The following is a 20,391-nucleotide window of genomic DNA, read 5'->3' on the forward strand; positions in this document are numbered from 1 at the left end:
TAAATCATTTACTCACATAATTCGAAGCATGCATACAGCATGCATGAATTTGTAAAGATCCATTTGAGGGTTATATTCACAGTAAGTTGCTTATCTATTTAATGTATTTTTCTTTGGCAAAAGAAAAAAAGAATAAATGTACTTAAAAAATGATTGAAGAAAAAAAACACTTCAGCCTTAGCTTTTATTTAAATGTCCCAAGCTTGCACAAGAAACAAAAATCAAACTGTACAAAAGTTGAATGTGCTCAGACATGCAGGATCATGATGATCAGTCTGTTTTGAACAGTTTCAACAGAAAAATGGCTGTGCATTTATTAAGTTTTATACTAACAGTAGAAAGAATACAAGGAATAAAAGAAGATTGTGGAAAATGGAAAAGGGGTGTGACAAATGACTGGAAAGAAGAGTGATAAGAGATATGAGAGATATGAGACATTATAAAAGGTATTGTGAGGCACAGAGGAGCAAACTACCAAAGACATCCGTCCTGCCAGTAAAGAGAGAGTCTGCGTGAAGATGTGGAGGACTTGTGTGACTTTGGCACTGCTCATATGTGTCCAAGGTAAGAAAGGTGTCCTGAAATATTACACTCGTCTTACATGATTGTCATGTCTTTGGAGGGAGGATTTCTGCAGAGAGTGGTTAAATTTGACAGGTGTTATCAAAGCATCTAACATATTACTGCAGCTTTAATACCTGCACATCTTTACAGACTTTGTCATCAGGAGCCTATGCAATATTTGTGTCTCTCTTTCTCACAGTTTGTGCACATGTCCCGTTGTACCCGCGCATCATGGGTGGTGCTGATGCCCAGAAGAAGGCGTGGCCGTGGATAGTTAGTTTGCACGATCCCACCTGCCATTTTTGTGGAGGTTCCCTCATCAACAGTCAGTGGGTGCTGTCGGCAGCTCACTGTTTCATTGGGTAAGAACCATATCAACACATACAGTATTTTAGGGTGCGTTCACACTTGTCATGTTTGGTTCCATTAAAATGAATCCCTGGTGCGATTGCTCGGTTAGTGCAGTTCATGTGAACATATGTGAACGCTGCCATCCGAACCCTGGTGCGCACCAAACAAGCGGACCAAGACCGCTAGAAAGATGGATCTCGGCCCGCTTCCAAACGAGCTCTGGTGCGGTTCGAATGATATATGAACGCAACACGGACCAAAGACATGTAAACGAACCAAAAACAGGAAGACGAGACCCTAAAAAGGACAGAATCTTCACGCATGTCGGTTTTTCTTGTCATAGTCGTGAGTTTGCCCATCAAGGGCATCAGATGCGCGTCTCCACGCAGCAGATCGTTTGTGTGTGACAGATGGATTCCCGCCGCTGTTTTGACTACTTTACACAATTTATAAGCTCTTCACGAGTTCCCAGCTGGCCAACATACCATCATATGCAGGCTACACACACACAACGAGCACATTTACCTCAGCACACAGCATTGTTTTGGATGTTCGGTGAGTTTCATCTCAAAATAGGCAATACATCATAAAATCTGACCAATCACATTGTGAATGTATCCCTATGCCTTAAGGTTCGGTATCTTTTGGTTCGGTGATAAAATTGCCAATCTGAACGCTAATCGGACCAGGACTAAATGTTTGTTTTTCTTCTTTGGTCCGGACCAAATGAACCAAATGAACCGAACTACAAGTGTGAATGCACCCTAAAACACCTGCCTTTTGTGATTTCTCTTGCACTATTTTTGTTTTACAGGGATGATTACAATGTTACTGAGGACCGCATACTTGTGTATTTGGGAAAGCTGACACAGCGTGAAAAAAATAAGAAGGAAAAGATGATAAAAGTACAAAAAATCTACACTCACAACATGTACAATGCAACGACTAACAACAACGACATCGCTCTGCTGCACTTGTCTGATAAAGTCAAGTTTAATGATCATATTAGTCCAGTGTGTCTGATAGCTCACGGCAGTGATTTCCCTACTGGCACCAGGAGTCGGATCATAGGCTGGGGACTAATTGAGGATGGAAGTAAATAGGTCCTGTATGTAACAAGATTTGATCATTTTTTTCAGATGACGTAATCATAATGATGTGTGTTTGTGTGTGTGTCTGTGTCCAGTGAATGTACCTTATCCTGGGATTCTGCAGGAGGCTGAAGTTTTTGTGGTGGATCATAATCAGTGCCAGAACAACCTGACACAATGTATTCTTAACTGGAACCTGACAGGAATACATTCACAAGTCACCAACAATACTATTTGTGCTGCCATTCCTGCTGGTGGCGTAGACGCATACTATGTACAACAAGATGATTATTACTCATTACTACATACAGACAATTTCTGCAAATATTTACTCTATCTTTTAACATTCAATACTTGATTTTTTTCTTCATGTTGTATGTCTGTTTAATGTTTGTTAGCATGAAAAAGCAAAACTGAAAACACAATCTCTTCCTGTCTGCAGGGGGACTCTGGGGGTCCAATGATGAGTCAGCACTGTTCAAAATGGGTTCAGTTTGGCATCACCAGCTGGGGAATTGGCTGTGGTTTACAACACATACCAGGTGTGTACACCCGCGTCTCACAGTATCAGCAATGGATTACAGACAAAATCCGGGGCCATCAAAGCGATGACCTCCCACAATTCGTCAACATAAGCCATCCATGCCCCAGTAAGATTCTTTCACAAACATTTATACAGTTATACACATTTATAGATCCTTAATATAAGATCCTTTTTTGACTGATGATTGTTTATGTGTGCTTGGTGCAGGCTCAACAGCAAGGAGCAGTACATCGAAATGGTGCTGCTGTTGTAAGTCACACCACAGTCATACACACACAACATATTCATGTTGAGCGATTTCACACCAACAAGAGTGTGTTGAGGCTGTAAATCAGTATGTGTTCATATACAGCTATAACACATATCTGTGAATGTGACGTTCCTTTTATACAACAGTTCAATAGAAAAATATGTGAACAATCAAGGAAAAACCAATGAGTATCCCAAAAACTCTTGCGTGTGCAAGTACATTCTTCTGATACAGATCCAGGATCTGCTGTTGTTAGTTCAAAATATAGAAGTCCAGTCCTCCGATACATATTATAAAACATGTCTTTAGAGCAAGCAGTGACGGCTTGGGCTGCTTCAAGATAATTTTACCTATGTTACCTACTACAGTTAAACTCTGGATGCTATGCAAGAATATGGTAGCTTTTTATTTGGGGAATGACAAAGGGTAATTTAACAAAATTTGCTTTAAATCCTGTATCCCATGAATTAAGGACAGTTTTACTGAATTTTAACTTTTGATGTTTCATATAGATGACAAATCAATATCAGTGTCTTACATAATTTGGGCATTAACTTAAAAATGTTATTGCTGTTAATAGCAGGGAAATATAATTGATCATATCTTCAAGTGTGCATTTCTGTTTGACAAAGAATGCAATATTTGTTCTAGATTGTAGATATTAGATTCTAGCCTCATCTAAAAACCCCAGCTGTACATTCTCTCATTCTCTGTTGTTTATTTTGTGTCTGCAGTTTAAGGTGTGTGGCAGCTCTGAAGACTCTTCTAGGATTACCTTACTTGGACACACGCCAGTCACATGATAAAGTCTCTTCATCTTTCATTTAAGATTGATTTTAAAGCTCTGCAATGTCATTAACCAGTTCCACTGCAAACGGTTTAACAGAACTGCATTGTTTAATTTCTCTGTTTTTCTGTTTTCTTTGCATAATATTTGCCTAAATCAAGCATAGATCTTACACATAAATGTGTCTTTATATCAACTCAAAATTAATTTAATTTGAAATTTAGCTTATGATCTGTTTTTTTTTTCTGACAAAATGAGACGATTTCAAATTTATTTGAATTAAAATCTTTTATTTTGTCATTAAATAAATTTTTTAAGCATCTAAAGGCATCTTTACACAGAAAAAGCGGCACAGAAACCAACTCTGAAGCGGCATAATACCACAAAAATGTGCATTTACACAGAACGTTTAATGCTGTTCTGAAGCGGCATAAATGCATTTACACAGGAATTAAAATGGCGGGAAACAATGCTTTGAACATAAGTATTTCAAAACTAACAGTTTTAACAAAATTAATTTAAAAATAATTAAATAATAAACAATGAAATATAAATCGAAATAAAAAAAATACAAAAATTTAAAGTAGTAAACTGCGTGCTATATCTCACGCTTTGATGTTTGTCGTAATAAAAATTGAACTATGTAACAAAAAATTATACATTATTACACCGGGTAGTTCACAACAGGGTTAAAAGAGGTCGAACATTTTTTTTTTTTTCAAAGAGACAGAAACAACAAATGATGCTAGCATTTGCGTGTATCAGGCAGCAGCAGATCACCAGATAGACCGTCGTGTGTGGGTGAAATATCGTCCTCAAGGAGATGATTTTTGGAATATAATATAACAGTACACAATCACAGTGACGCCGATTGTGTTAAGCATTTACCTTATCTGAGAAAAATGTAGCAGCGCGTTGATCTGACAGTTTCTTCATGGGAAGATTACAAACGGCGAAAGCCAATTGATGACACACGACGATTCTCTGCTGTTATTTTGGTGGTTTTGCTTCACGATGTGAGTACAGGACTCTTTTACTTAAATGCCCCTTGTTGGAAGACATTATTTTTATTATTTGCCGTAAGTTATATGTTTCCTCTTCTGCTTCTTGAATCTCGCGCCGCCTGAGCTGACTGGAATGCTTTTGGTTGTCATGACAATGACGTAGTTTAGAGCGGCTATATTCCGTGTTCATTTACACTGAACCAGAACAGTATCAGAGTCGCCTTTGATACTAGGGGCTGAGGTGGGTCAGACCCGGCGTATTTTAGGTTTTCTTTAACACGGCATTGCGTCTTTACACTGAATTCTGAGCAGGTACAGACCCGTTTCAGAACAGCCATAAATCGGCTGTGTAAAGATGCCTTAACAGTTCTCTTAATTCTCTATCATTTCATGTTGCAATTTGTGCAGAATCAGAATCATTAAATGCTCCAGAACAGTTAAAAAAAAAAATAATAATAATAATTAATATGCAACACATGCAAAAGAACGGAACAGAAAGGTCACTAGGGGAATCACATACAATTATGTTGTTCATATACAGTTAACTTAATATCAGGGGTTGCTCTCCCAAATAAACATCCATCAGGAGAATATTTGTCCATAAAGGGTTTGAGGTCCTCTCATAAAACATACAATGTACAACAAAAAACAGACATTGCAGTACACTTTCAATATCTCACTATGTTCTATCCACACTCCTATACTTTAACCATTTTGGCCACTACTTGTAAAATTTATCCATGTTTAATCTTAGAGAGAAGGTGAGTTTCTCCATATCATACATATCTTTTACAATCATTATCCATTCTTCTTTTGTTGGTGGATTCTCATGCATCCATTTCTTAGTTATTACTTTTTTACTAGCAACCAATAATAAGTTAAGTAGGTACTTATCTTGAGTATTAAAATCAGTTGGTATGTTTCCTAAATATATGGTACGGATGCTGTTCTCAATTTCGAATCCCAATATCAATTTTCAGTGATTACCTCTAACCAATAAGATTGAATTGCTGGACACTTCCAAAATATGTGAAAGTAATCAGCCATGGAACAGAGAGCAGATTCCAGATTACCATCCTGTAAATATTTTCTTTTTGGAATAATAAAAAATCTTATTATATTCTTCCATGAGAATTCTCTCCACTGACCTGAGCTGGAGGTATTATTCTGTGTTTTACAAATGTTTAACCATTCTTCATCAGATATAAATGCATCCTTCTACTAAGCAAAGTCAGCAACAGACTCATGCAGGTGCAGCATGACAGAATGCTGAGAGAAATGATATGAAAGAATGTATGAATTAATGATTTCTATGAATGTATAAGGGGGAATCAACTATCTTCAGAAAAAAATTCAATGGCATTTGCTTTTCATCTTCTCTCCGTGTAAAGCCAGACATTAGCACCTGCCAAATGTGGGTAGATTTCAGCTGTGGCGGGTAGGACAGCTACTCCCACTAGCCACTGTGGAGGACTGAATATAATTTTTTAATTGGAGTTTTCTTAAAAGTCATTTGAAATAATAAACTAACTGCAATGTGACACAATGACACTCAACTCCCATGAGCACTATCTGCACCAGTGTTTGCTCACTCGTCCATTTGGAGCGCGTCTAACTTGTTGCCTCGCTGCCCTATCAAGTAATGACTTTGTAGGCAGCTGGTGTATGACAGGTGGGCAACAATGGGGAAGGTGGAGATGCTTTTTGGAGGAATCCAATTGTTGGACAAGCCAGATAGTAGCCACATTGCTGAGGCCACATACTCAATAATGGGGAATGTGTCAGGGAGCGAAGATGAGAAAGAGCAATGCCTACAGAAAGTGGTAGCTTATGGGACGGATGGCGCTGCTGTCATGACGGGTCAAGAAAGGTGTAGTCAGCCAGCTGCGTGGAGACCGCATGTACAGTCTGGGAATACACTGTATGTCCCACTGTTTGGAGCTGACTCCAATGCCATGTCCCACAACAATCTTGCCAGGAACGTTAATGATATGCTGAAGAGCCTGTCTTCTTTCTATCACAAGAGCTCTGTGAACAGGGCACACTCGATGAGAATTAAGCTTTGAGGAGACTGGCATGAAGCATCTGATACTTACAAGGATAGGAGGAACATCTCTGTCTAGGTTTTTTTTTGTGTTCATCTTTTCAGTTAATCTTTTCCCTGTACCACTTTTATTATCTTCAGTAAGAAGCTACTCTATTTATGTCTTACTAAACTTTTTACACAGCTAAATGACCTATACATTTCATGTAGTCTTGATTTGGGTGGTCATTTGCAATTGAAAGGGTTTTATTGATAAACAATAATTGATAAACAATATTGTTGCAGAGTTTGAAAATGTATAAAAGATGTATTGATCCCACCTGGGTGGAGTGCTATAGAAAAAACTGTATAAAAAGTTTTGGCAAATTTGGTCAAGCAGTTGTGTTCTGCAGACCAACTCGGTTTTATTTGCTGGCAGCATTTTTATCTTCTGGCATCAAATCTCCTTGACTTGAAGAGTGTTTTTTCACAGAGACGAGAGAAGCCACTACAGTAGGCGGCAGTCACTTTAAGACCACGCACGGATCCAATATAATGATGAACTTCCAATTACTTTCTTAACTCTCCATGTTCACTTAAGACATAACCAAATGTGTTTATGAGAATATTTGCAGAGACGGTTATTTTAACATAATTATGTATGTGTCCAGGGCCGGATTGGGACTCATTTTCAGCCCTGGAGTTTCATGCCTTAGACCGGCCCACTTTAATTCACGACTGACTATTATAATAATGTAATTAAAACCTCAGTATATAAGTCTGCAATAGTGCACTGTTCTCTACAGCCTTGTAAATAATTGTATTTTTCAAAAATATCTTCAAATACCCATGATAGTAAAACTGATAGTACAAAAATTTTTTAAAATTTCATATAGAGTTATTTTTATAGTTATAATAATGATTTTATAATGTGAACCATTGATTAATTCTCTAGCCATCTAGTGGCTGTAGTTAAAGGTGCCCTAGAACTTTTTTTTAAAAGATGTAATATAAGTCTAAGGTGTCCCCTGAATGTGTCTGTGAAGTTTCAGCTCAAAATACCCCATAGATTTTTTTAAATTAATTTTTTTAACTGCCTATTTTGGGGCATCATTAACAATGCACTGATTTACACTCGGCGCCGCCCCTTTAAGACGCGAGCTTCCTGCCACACGAGCTGTCAACTATATTACAGCGCATTTACAAAGTTCACACAGCTAATATAACCCTCAAATGGATCTTTACAAGATGTTCGTCATGCACGCTGTATGCATGCTTCGAATTATGTGAGTAAAGTAATTATTTTGATGTTAAAAGTTTTATTCTGAGTGAATCTGAGGCTATATGCTCCGTGGCTAACGGCTATTGCTACACTGTTGGAGAGATTTATAAAGAATGAAGTTGTGTTTATGAATTATACAGACTGTAAGTGTTTAAAAAATGAAAATAACGACAGTTTTGTCTCCGTGAATACAGTAAGAAACGATGGTAACTTTAACCACATTTAACAGTACATTAGCAACATGCTAACGAAACATTTAGAAAGAAAATTTACAAATATCACTAAAAATATCATGATATCATGGATCATGTCAGTTATTATTGCTCCATCTGCCATTTTTCGCTATTGTTCTTGCTTGCTTACCTAGTCTGATGATTCGGCTGTGTGCAGCTCCAGACGTTAACTGGCTGCCCTTGTGTAATCCTTTTGATAATTGTTGGGAACGTGGGCTGGCATTATGCAAATATTGGGGTGTTCACCCCGACTGTTACGTAACAGTCAGTGTTATGTTGAGATTCGCCTGTTCTTCGGAGGTCGTTTAAACAAATGAGATTTATATAAGAAGGAGGAAACAATGGGGTTTGAGACTCACTGTATGTCTTTTCAATGTACTGAACTCTTGTTATTTAACTATGCCAGGGTAAATTCAATTTTTGAATCTAGGGCACCTTTAAAAATTCATGTTATTTTAATTTAAATTTAATTAAGTGTTTTCTTTCCAGTAGATGGCAGTAATCGTCCACTAAACCCAGGTACATTTTTCATGTCTATCACTATGAATGAAATTCAGAAATGTAGATCTTTATTAAAGTGGATTTAACATAAAATTTTGCTATTTTATATAAATATATACTTAAACTATTACAAATTGAGGCAAATAAATAACACAAAATACCATAAATCCCCCAAAATTGCACAAATTTACAGTAAAATATTAAAGTAGGCTATTCCGTTTGTTTAAAAAAAAGTTGCATGTTACAAAATCACATTTTACTGTCTGGTTAAGCTAGTTGGACAGAAACATGAATATTGCTGGCAAATGTGTAATAGCATAGCAAGCAATATAACATAAGTAATAGGCCATATTTATTATTTGCCTACTATTATTACGATATGAGTAAGCTGCATACATGCCTTTATCTTTTGCATGTTTTCTCCTCTTCCTTTTATTTCTTCTCTTCCATTTATTTACGTTACTTAAATCGACCTCCGGTGGCTTAGACCTTTTGCCTTACCATAATTTAGTGTTGATTTAGAACTTGTCCCGCTGTCCCTACAGACGTCACCTCATCCCTTTTTCTCGTATACTTTTGAGTGAGTTGTCTTCTCCGAGCGAACACTCCGAGTCCCTCCCGACCAGGTTAATTTACCTACTGAGTGACATGATATCATTGACGCGTGCAAATGAGCGGTAAAAACCCGATTGCGCATTCGTTTGTTTGTTTTTTTCTAAATCCGTCACTGAATGGTTTTTAGGAAAAAGTTAGGCTAACGTACTCAGCTTAGTACATTTGACCATGGCCGAGTCCACAGTTTCTAGAGCATCCATATTTCAACCCAGTGCCATGACAACGCCGGCCCTCACGGCCAAATAAACAGACCGGCCCACCGGGAATTCTCCCAGTGCTCCCGATTAGCCAATCTGGGCCTGTATGTGTCCATCCAAGTGCATGGAGACACGAAAGAGGAATCAAGTCGGAGTTCGCGCACTATCTGAAACGCCTCTCTCGGTGTGTTTATAACATTTATAACGTGAGTTAAAATGGCTGACTATTTGGAAAGTTTTTCATTTCACTAAAGTGATTTAGAATGCATTTAAGTTATTACTTATTAATAAACGCGTTACAAAGGGAAACTTCGTAAAATCCAGAGGTGCTGGGGACTGGTGGAGAAGTCATAACTCGAGGTAGACCTGGTTTTGGTTAAGGGTTTGAGGATAGGAGCACATGTGACACTGTTGAGATGCTGTGGGATGAGGGAAAGTTAGTTGGTTTTAAAGCACAGGTTTCTAAGCAAGTTCTGTAGATGGAATGTGGACTGTGGCTGATACACACTTCTGCACTTGATTAATAAATACATTTTTTGGATTATAAAGCAGACAGTTGTTGATGTCTATAACTACATTAAAACTCTATAGCCAAACAAATCACTAACACCAAAGTATCATTTTAAGACTCTTTCCTGGTGAATAAATATTACAATTTTGGACCAGTCTAAATTTTGGTGCAAAGGAAGCATGGTCCTCTGAAAAGACAAGTTCAAGCTGTATAAAATTTTATAAAAATTTCCAAGACATTGAGGGGTAGTGTTTGTTGCTAACATGAAAGCCTTTAGCTGTATTGTCACATGCTGCACTGTTTATGAAGCTCACACAGTTAGTGAGTTTGGTCAGACTTTTCAAGCTGGTTGTGTACTTGCTTTAAACCATGACTTGAAACAGGAACCTCTCTTTGGTGACAATTTGAGCATATTTCTACAATGTGAAAGGGAAATTGTTCACCCACACTTGTATGCCCATACAGTTCAATGAACAAATGAATACAAAGTGATGAATGTGAAAGATGCTGTTGTTATAAAACAACTTTGCATAAAGGACCTCATTTATCAATCTAATGTAAAAACAAGAGCAGAAATCATCTTACGACAGGGTTAATGTAATTCATCTAACGTTCGTATGCTGCCAATGCCATTGTAAAAATGATCATACGTTGATAAATGTGGTGGCTAAAAAAATCATCATTTATATTGTTTAGCCCATAAAAATTCAGAGTTTACAACGTGGAGAAACGTAACCCAGCCAAGAAGAGGAAGTAATCTCATAAAAGAGAAATTGATCTTAGTCAAGTCAAGCCACCTTTTATAGCGCTTTTTATAATGTAGATTGTGTCAAAGCAGCTTTACAATGATAACTAGTGAATAATTTAACAAAGTTTGTTTTGGCTGTACAGCAGCTCTAGAGGAAAGCATTGTCCAGTTAAAGTAAGCTCAGTATTGATTCATTTCCATTGTAAAAATCATTAGTTATTAATTTATTTAATTTATCTATACAGTAGCTCTGGAGAAAACAGCAGTGACATTGTCCACCTCAGATCAGTAATATTGTTGAATATCAAGTGTCCCCAACTAAGCAAGCCAGAGGCGACAGCAGCAAGAAACACAACCACCATCAGGTGACAGAATGGAGAAAAAAAACTTTGGGAGAAACCAGGCTCAATCGGGGGGCTAGTTCACCTCTGGCGAACAACAAACAGTGCATGATTATGATTCAGGCAACATTTCAGGTCATAAGTCAGATTAGGATCGGAACATTCAAAATATTTAATCCAGTTCCATCTGGTTGAAGATCAGATTCATCACACTGGTATGTATTGATGGGTTTGTTGAGGATCTGTGCCACTGGCTGTCATGTCGATGAGGCCTTCACAGGGGATGGTCTAGGGGGATCAGTGGTTACCCACTAGGGGCCCTCAGTGATCCTCCAGGTGGGCCGCAAGATAAATTAAAATGAATTTAAATATATTAATATAATTTCTTGATTTAATTATTAAAACGTTACATAATAATAATAATTTAAATTAATAAAAAATATATTTAAAACAAGGCACCACCTCTCTTGTACGTATTCTGTGATTGTTTCGGTTTGGCCCAGTCTGTTTCTCATCGTGCTGCTGTGAAATACAGACTGAACGGTGGCTCAAAACACAAACTCTCTCAGTTTGAAAAAGACAATAGTAATGAAGGTAAAGACGATTACAGTGACATACAGCAGTCGTACATTAGGCATGAGCGAGTCCACAATGATTGATGTGCAAACAAACCGTGCATGTGCGCTCTCGACTCACTGATCGCTATAACATCGTAATTCTGCATGAACAAAGTTCAATATATTCATGTAGTTGTCAAAATTAATGTACTGTGAGAGTTTTATAACGGATACTCGCCGAACAAGCGTGTTTTGGAGAAGTTTGAGAGGATCAGTGCTGTTATATATGTTGTATGTCAATAATTTTTGTGCGGATCCATGCGAAAACCCTGTGGTCTTATTTGGTATGGCAGGTTGACTTGTGCTTATTTAAAGGATTAGTTCACTTTCAAATTAAAATTTCCTGATAGATAACATCCAAGATGTTCATGTCTTTCTTTCTTCAGTCGAAAAGAAATTAAGGTTTTTGATGAAAACATTTCAGGATTATTCTCCTTATAGTGGACTTCAATGGCCTCCAGATGGTTGAAGGTCAAAATTACCGTTTCAGTGCAGCTTCAAAGGGCTTTAAACAATACCAGACGAGGAATAAGAGTCTTATCTAGAGAAACCATCGGTCTTTTATACATTTTAAACCATAAATGCTCGTCTTGAACTAGCTCTCTTCTTCTTCTTCTCTATTAGAATTAGAATTAGAAGTGTATTACTGCCCTCCACAGGTCAAAGTTTGAACTAAATTGTCATATACAATATGCTAGTGCAAGTATATAACAATTAGGACCCTATAATACACCCGGCGCAATGCGACGCAAGGCGCAGCGCAAGTGTGTTTGCTAGTTTGCGTCCAGCGCCGTTCGCGTTTTCCCGTTCAGCGCCACGTCCTTAAATTTGTAAATGCATTTGCGCCAGTTAGTGCGCCCATGGGCGTGCTGGTCTAAAAAAGAGGTGTGTTCAGGTGCATTGCCGGCGCATTGCTATTTTAAGGAGCTGAAAATAGACTGCGCCATAGACCAACTCAAACCTGGTCTAAAGTCTAAAGTCAATGGCGGAATATTTTTTGTTATAGCGCGTTGGTAGAAACTGCGCCTCCGGGCGCGTCCACAGTGCGCGTTGACTTTGCTTATTACACACAAGGATGCGCATCACACAAACATGCCAAATATTAAAAACAAAAGGATTACACTGTAAAAGAATATTATTGTGTAGGCTACATAAATATAAAAATGTAATGATGAATAGTCATTGAGTGTATTAGAATATTACTACTCATAATGATGAACGAAATTGGCTAATTAATTGAACAATCGTGCCAATACACACACATATATATATTAACTGACTCATCACGCGGAGCTATTTGAAAGCCTGCATCCAACGCAGGCGACTGAAAGATTGACTGGCCACTTAACAGGTAATTTCAGCTTTTCCGCCAACAAATTCCGCCATGTAAATAGCAATCTGCCATGGCGCGAGCGCATCTCGCTCTTAAAGGGAATGGGAGATGACACTCTGATTGGTTTATTGAACGTTATGCCCATTACTCATTAAAAGAATAGGGACAACCCATTTCAAAAATGAGTTGAGAGTTTTCACAGACAGTTTTTCCGTCGTTAAAATAGCAAAAGTGGATTTGGACACGCCCTGAGTGCACCTGCGCCATGCACTTTACACTTTGCGTTTAGATTGTTAAAATAGGGCCCTTAGTTACTGAACTAATCGACTGAAAAGAGAAGGACATGAATATCTTGGATGACATGGGGGTGAGTAAATTTCAGGAAATTTTAATTTGAAAGCGAACTAATCCTTTAAGTTACTGTATTACTGAGCAATGTATGTACTTTTAAATTGTAAATAATTTAGTCTGCAAAGTATGTTTGCAAAAATAACTAAAATTTTAAAACTATCTTTAGTTTATTCTTTAAAGAAATAATAACATGGGGTTTAAAAGTAATAACACTGAAATACAAATGTTTTTGTGAATTTAAAATGGTGGGCCGTGCCGTGTTGATTCAGAGAGGAGGTGGGCCTTGGCCTAAAAAAGGTTGGGAACCACTGGTCTAGATGACCTGGCACCTCTCACACGTTTTTTTTTTTTTTGTGTGTGTGAGGTGTTGAGTGCTGTCTTCTTGTACATATGCAGACATGCACATTTGTGAAGGCTGGTACTGAGTTGTGTATGGTTGGGCTGAAACAGCTTCTTGCACCACTTCCGGGTCTTATGTAGCACATTATAGTACCCGATCAGTGCATCAGACTGATTGACTCCTCCCATGTAATTGTTGTACTGAAGTACAGGCTCAGGAATGGGAATGGACCTCCTCATCCATGTTGATGTTGAAGGAGGGGGAGACTTTGATGTTGGTCCTTTTGAAGTGTAGGGGGCTTGGGTTTTTATCTTTTTTCTGACACACTGAGGCTGCTGCTCTTCACCAGAGGACTCTCTAAAAAGTTAACAATAAAAATATCAGTAACTGTCTAAAAGGTTATCAATAAAAAAAATATTAGTAACAGTCTCTAAGGTTATTATTAAAAAAATCAGTAATACTCTCTAAAGCATTATCAATGAAAATCAGAAATACTCTAAAACGTAATCATTGCCTTTAAAAAAGTTATAAATGAAACTTTAGTCAATTGTAATAAACTTTACAATAAATCTATTTATTTGATTTTACGAAGCCTCTAAAGGGACCTTTGCAAAAATAAAAAATTTTCACGCGGGCAAAAGAAACATATTGTATGCTCACCCATTACAATTTCCTGTTAGTGAATACTACCATAAAAATGTTTGAGATATGATCATAAATTTACCTATACAACATACATTGCACACACATCCAAACTGCATGCATGCATATAGGCTGCATTAGAAATCATTTTCACATGCATCTACTCTGCATGCACACACATACTTCTTCCAGAGACATTCTTTGCATGATTGTGCAAGTGAGTTAATGTCTGTAAAAGATAATATTTAACTTGAATATATTACCTGACGTGACCCAGTTATAAACTTGTTTGTTCTTAAAAAAATGAAAGTATAAGCTTTGCAGGCGACTCAAGAACTTCTCTGTTATCAAGATTTTGTTTTTGTTTTACAATAATATATAGCATTTTTTTTTTCAGATATATTTTTCTATTTCAAGATGAACCTACATAATTCCATTATTTTGTCTATACTGCTGATGATCTCAGAGGGTATGTATTATCAGTTTCTACTGAGTTATCATTTTACATATCTCTCTCTCAACAAAAACAGTCTTCGTTGGGTCCCGTTTTCTCTGTCTTTTAGGCTTTCAGGTGAAAGGTCCCTCTGGTCCTCTGGTTGTTCCTCTTGGAGGTTCAGTGGTTCTGTTCTGAACTGTTCTGTTGATAAACCCTTAATAATGGAGGATCTGGAAGTCGAATGGAGAAAAACAGACTCCGAGACTCTGGTGCATCTGTTTCAAGATGGTATGAGTAGACCAGAGGCACAGCACCAGGATTATCATGATAGAGCTCATTTCTTTACTGAGGAGATTCGAACATGGAAACTTCTCCCTCCTGTTGAACAGTGTGAGAGCTGAAGATGAGGGAGAATACAGATGTAAAATTCACAGTGACCAGGATTCTGATGAAACTCTAGTTAAATTAAAATCTGGTGAGTGGGAAGGGTTTTGGTAGATATTTTATGTAGCATTTCATGAAAATATGTATAACTGTAATGCTGAGATTTTCATTGTTCATTCCTTCAGAGCGTTTGATAGTATCAGGATCAAATCGCTCCATATCTGCATATGCGGGTGAAGACGTCACTCTGAGCTGCTCTGTGGACTCTCACATCCCACCTGAAGAGATTGAAGAGGTTTCATGGAAGAAAAAAGATAAAGATGAATTAATCCTGGTTCTCCTCTACCAAAACCATACGACTGAAGCAGATTCAGCATATGAGCGATATAGAGACAGAGCTGAGTTTTTTACGGATGAAATCCCCAAAGGAAACTTCTCCATCAGACTGAAGAATGTCAGAACTGAAGACAAAGGAGTTTACATGTGTCATGTGTTTGCTAGAGGTTTATCAGTCAACGCAACTGTAGTATTAGAACAACTAGGTGAGTCGACACACAAATAAGAAAATCAATATAACCCTGTCACAGTTTGTAAAATTGCATTTTATAATCAGTTCAATAAACCAATACTTAACTGTGAAGTTGGTTAAGGAAATGTAACTCTTTTGTACAGTAAGTTTCTCTGTTGTTTTCAGGTTTTTCTACTTTACACATAATGATATTGATTCTCTGCATTACTGCATCTGGATCTACACTTCTGCTCTGCTGTCTAATCTACTGCAGATCACAAGATAAAGGTATGTTCAAAAGGTTGAAAAGTTGGCTGGACATCAGCTGACCTTAAACTTGCAGACACTCTTGAATGACAAACCACGTTTTGTTCTTAAGAATTTGTATATACTGGAATTGAAATGTCCAAAAAAAAAAAAAAACCTAAAAAAATAAAACTCGATTAAATAATGAGTAAACTTTTAACAGTTTTCAACAAGTGGGAAAATAAACAAATATGTTTGCCAAAGTCTGTTTAGTGGGGGTGTAACGGTACACGTATTTGTACCACAAATTTTCGTTAAGTGTCTTTCAAATAGAGTTGTAGCCCATGCGACACATACAGTAAACCCAAGTGTCATTTACTCACATCTATCATCTATCACAATTAATCTATCATCCACTGTGCATGTTTGTGATGACGTAAGATGAATACACCAGGGTTCGATAGAATCAAGTTGAGTATGAAACCAGACCAATGCTGCGGGGGGCACCAAGAACAATCGGGCTTGGACGGCAGCAAACGAACCCAGTGTGAAAGCACCCTTAAACATTCTATATTATCATTACATGTACATTCTGTTTTGGTTTGGTTCTGTTCTGGGGTCCATATTTCGTACATCACTTAATACAATTTAGATGATTTGACAGATGCCAGATCTTCTAATAGTGATAGCTGATCTCTGGATAATTTGGTTCTTCAAACAAATTTGGGGATTTGATTAAAACATCTGGATTAAGTGGTCTGAGATTACTGCATGTTCTTGTGATCATTGGAAAGGTAGATATATCGATACTCAAAAACGCGATCAGAAATGCAATGATTGGCTGGCAGCAAGACAGCAATGTAATGACATCATATTAAAAAAGAATGTCACACACTTGACGAAAAACTTGATGAATTTCTGGACCTTTGTAAGGAAACAGCCAAGCTACCAAAATTACATAAAAGTTATAATAGATAAATGGAATATGTACTGATTGTTACAAGGTTCGCAATTATTTCCATTACTTCACGATTTCAAGTATTTTTACAGGCTTTACATTTTTTATTTTAATGTGGTAATAATAAGCAACTCATTTAATTTTAAATTTTAAATTATTGACTGAAATAGTAGATTTTGTTATGGCAACTGTTTTTTTTTTTTTTTGTATTTTATTTTACCTGTGGTCATGAAAAGAAACAGTGTCATGTAAAAGGTGTTAAAAATTAAACTATTTTTTTTTATAATTTGTTAGTTATTATTCAATTGTTGAGGGCCAAACGTTGAATAGAAAGGATGTATTACATTATGTATTAAAGATCAATAACATAGTTGCATGGATGTGAACGCATTTGTCAGGTATTTAGGCCCTGTATGTAACATTGACATTCTGTATCTTCTTCAGACACCGCTGCAAGAAAACATGTCAGGACTCTTGGGTGTGTTCATATATTTTTTCCAAATATTATTTCATCGTTTGCTTTTATCCTCTGGGGTATTACTGAAGGTGAGTATTTCTGTTTTCCCACATATATTTCCAAGCTATTGATACCAAATTAAAAAGGCAATGTTGTTCTGACACCTTATTTGAGCTCTCAGAAGTAAAGAAGTTTAGCAGTATGGCAAGCCGTTTTAGCTAAAAATGTTCCCAGCAGCGTTACTCATCATAATTGCATTTTCACTAGTAAGAATTACAGAGACCTCTACAATTCAATTCTTACTAGTAACAATTACAATCAATTATTAAATCAATATTAAATCAATTATTATTAGTAATAATTATGATTAGACAGCTCTCTAATTCAATTCTTATTTGTCACCATTGACTTCCATTCATTTTTCATTATAAAGCTCTACAATTGAATTCTTAGTAAAAAATGAATCAGAGAGCCCACTAATTGATTTAGAGAACTCTAATTAAATTTTTACTAGTAATGGCTTTCCATAATAGCATTGCATCATTTGCATGTCAGTGCATTTTCAAATGATTAATGTCAGATTCTTCATTACTTCTCTTTGGATGTTGGTAAATGTATCAGATAATTAAACAAATCTTATTTTGTTTTAGGATCTCTGTATGAGACTATCTCTTGCTGTAGTCTGCAGATTCTGAGGCCGCTGATGTTGATTTGGACTGCACCATATTTAGAGGACTTTCCAGGTATTTCCAGGTGTTTTCACAATTTATGGATTTCATAAAGTCTCTGTATTAGTTACTATTAGATACATTTTGTATACATTTCCTTAATGTATACTACATAAATGCAGAATTTTAATGCTTTAAATTTTATTGCTGCTGATGTGCTAACAGGTTATATATATATATATATATATATATATATATATATATATATGTCACGAATCCTGTCACTTCCGAACTACATTTCCCATCATCCCCCCTGCCAATCACATGCACTCACTCCACCTATCACCTGTTGCCACATCCACCCTAGCACACCACACTGATCACCACACCCAGCTGCAGCTCATTATCAGGACTATAAAGGACTCACACTCACACCACCAGTTTGCGAAGTCTTGATTACCCAGTGTGTCATTTCTGAGCATTTCCTTGTTTCCTGTCTGCCTGTGTTTGATCTTGCCTGTTCCTGTTTATTGACCGTTGCTGCCTGTCCTGACTCTTGCCTTGTATACTGTTATGTGAATGATATCCGCCTGCCTCGATCTACTGCCTGTACCCTGACTACGTTTCTGCCTGTTCCTTACTGTTCCTGTTTGCCCCTGATCGACCCAGCCTGTACGACTATGCTCACTGTAAATAAAAGCTTGCATATGGATCTCTGCCTCAGTCCCGCTACGTTACAGAAGACTTCACCGCCACCACGATCCAGCAGCTTTCCCGGAGGACATTTGTACGGTATGGACATTGATCAGTTGTTGTTATGGAGTACGCAGGGCACACGATCACTAGAGGATTACATCACAGAATACCTAAACCTAGCTTATTATTCGGATCTGCCTGATTGCGCACTCATTGACTTTTTCTGTGATGGAGTTAACCAGCCACTCAAAGAACTATTAATTCGCAATGGACCCCGTTCCACCCTCAGTCACTTTTTGGATTATGCTTTGTTGACTGTTGGCTCTCCGTTTACTGTGGGTGTCGCGGAGGAATGCGATTCCTCGGCTGGTTGTGTAATGGCCGCCGCGCCAAATGACACTCACAAAATGGCGGTCACCTCAATAACAACACCAAGTCAGGTCAGCACTGCTTACCTTGAACCAAGTCATGTCTCTGCTGATCGCCCAGAGCCACGTCACGCCTTCGCTGATCGCCCAGAGCAACGTCACGTCTCTGGATCAGTCAGAGAGCGGCTAGGTTTGCTTTCCAGTGTGGCTGATCCACCGCTGATTTCTGCACGAGCGGCTGGTATTCTCAAGCATCCACCAGCCGCCTCGCTCTCCAGTCAGCCGGCCGCTTCGCTCTCCAGTCAGCCGGCTGCTTCGCTCTCCAGCCAGCCGGCCGCTACGCTCTCAAGTCAGCCGGCCGCTACGCTCTCAAGTCAGCCGGCCGCTACGCTCTCAAGTCAGCCGGCCGCTACGCTCTCAAGCCTGCCGGACGGTTCGCACGTGAGCTTGCTGATTGCTACGTACTCAAAGTCCCCGTTTGCAACGCTCTCAAATTCCCCGTTTGCAACGCTCTCAAATTCTTCGGTCGCTACGCACTCAAAGTCGCCGATGGCGGCGCACTCAAATGCACCGGTTGCAACGCACTCAAGCGCCCTGGACGCGATGGACAAGATGGCTGCTTTGCCAATACCTACGGGCAAGATGGCCGCCCCCTCGGTGCTCACGGAGGTAGGGGGCGTTCCTGCCATTGAGTCCGCTCCAGAACCCGCTTCAGCCAGGGAGTCTGCTCCTGAACCCTCTCCAACCGGTGAATCATCGCCTCACCCTCGGAAGAGGAGGAGGAGGAGGAAGAAGGCGTCTTCCGTTCTTCAAGGCTCAGAAGCCTTTCAAGAGCCTGCTGTTGGTCCGGAAACCACTCCAGAGGTCTCTCCTACTCCACCCAAGCTTCCTGCCCTGCCAGCGCCGCTCAAGCTCCTTGCGCTGCCAGCGCCACCCAAGCTTCCAGCCCCGCCAGCGCCATCCACGCTTCCAGCCCTGCCAGCACCACCCAAGCTTCTAGCCCTGCCAGCGCCATCCAAGCTTCCTGCCCTGCCAGCGCCACCCAAGCTCCTTGCGCCACCCAAGCTTCCAGCCCTGCCAGCGCCATCCACGCTTCCAGCCCTGCCAGCACCACCCAAGCTTCTAGCCCTGCCAGCGCCATCCAAGCTTCCAGTCCTGCCAGCGCCGCTCAAACTCCTTGCGCTGCCAGCGCCACCCAGGCGTCTTGGGGAGCTTGTGGGTGGGGACCCTGCTCAACCATGGCCGTTAAGGGCCTCTGAACTGTTATGGCCATCTCTGAACTGCGAATTATTATGGCCTTTAATGGACTCTGACCCGCTGGGGTCACCTATAGACTCTGTTCTGC

General features: G+C 38.8%; 1 protein-coding gene and 1 pseudogene across 1 annotated transcript; both read left to right on the top strand.

Annotated features, from left to right (window-relative positions):
- Positions 1-204: 204 nt before the first annotated feature.
- Positions 205-3,677, top strand: LOC125244457 (chymotrypsinogen A-like). The gene is made up of 7 exons (XM_048154539.1): positions 205-564; positions 764-926; positions 1,730-2,010; positions 2,102-2,162; positions 2,415-2,656; positions 2,758-2,799; positions 3,535-3,677. Exons 1-7 carry the CDS (start codon positions 519-521, stop codon positions 3,537-3,539), a joined length of 840 nt encoding a protein of 279 aa, XP_048010496.1. The 5' UTR covers positions 205-518; the 3' UTR covers positions 3,540-3,677.
- Positions 3,678-14,742: 11,065 nt separating this feature from the next.
- LOC125244458 lies at positions 14,743-15,982 on the top strand (annotated as a pseudogene).
- The last annotated feature ends 4,409 nt before the right edge of the window (positions 15,983-20,391 follow it).

This window comes from Megalobrama amblycephala, linkage group LG14 (assembly GCF_018812025.1).
Source record: "Megalobrama amblycephala isolate DHTTF-2021 linkage group LG14, ASM1881202v1, whole genome shotgun sequence".
NCBI classification, from domain to species: Eukaryota; Metazoa; Chordata; class Actinopteri; order Cypriniformes; family Xenocyprididae; genus Megalobrama; species Megalobrama amblycephala.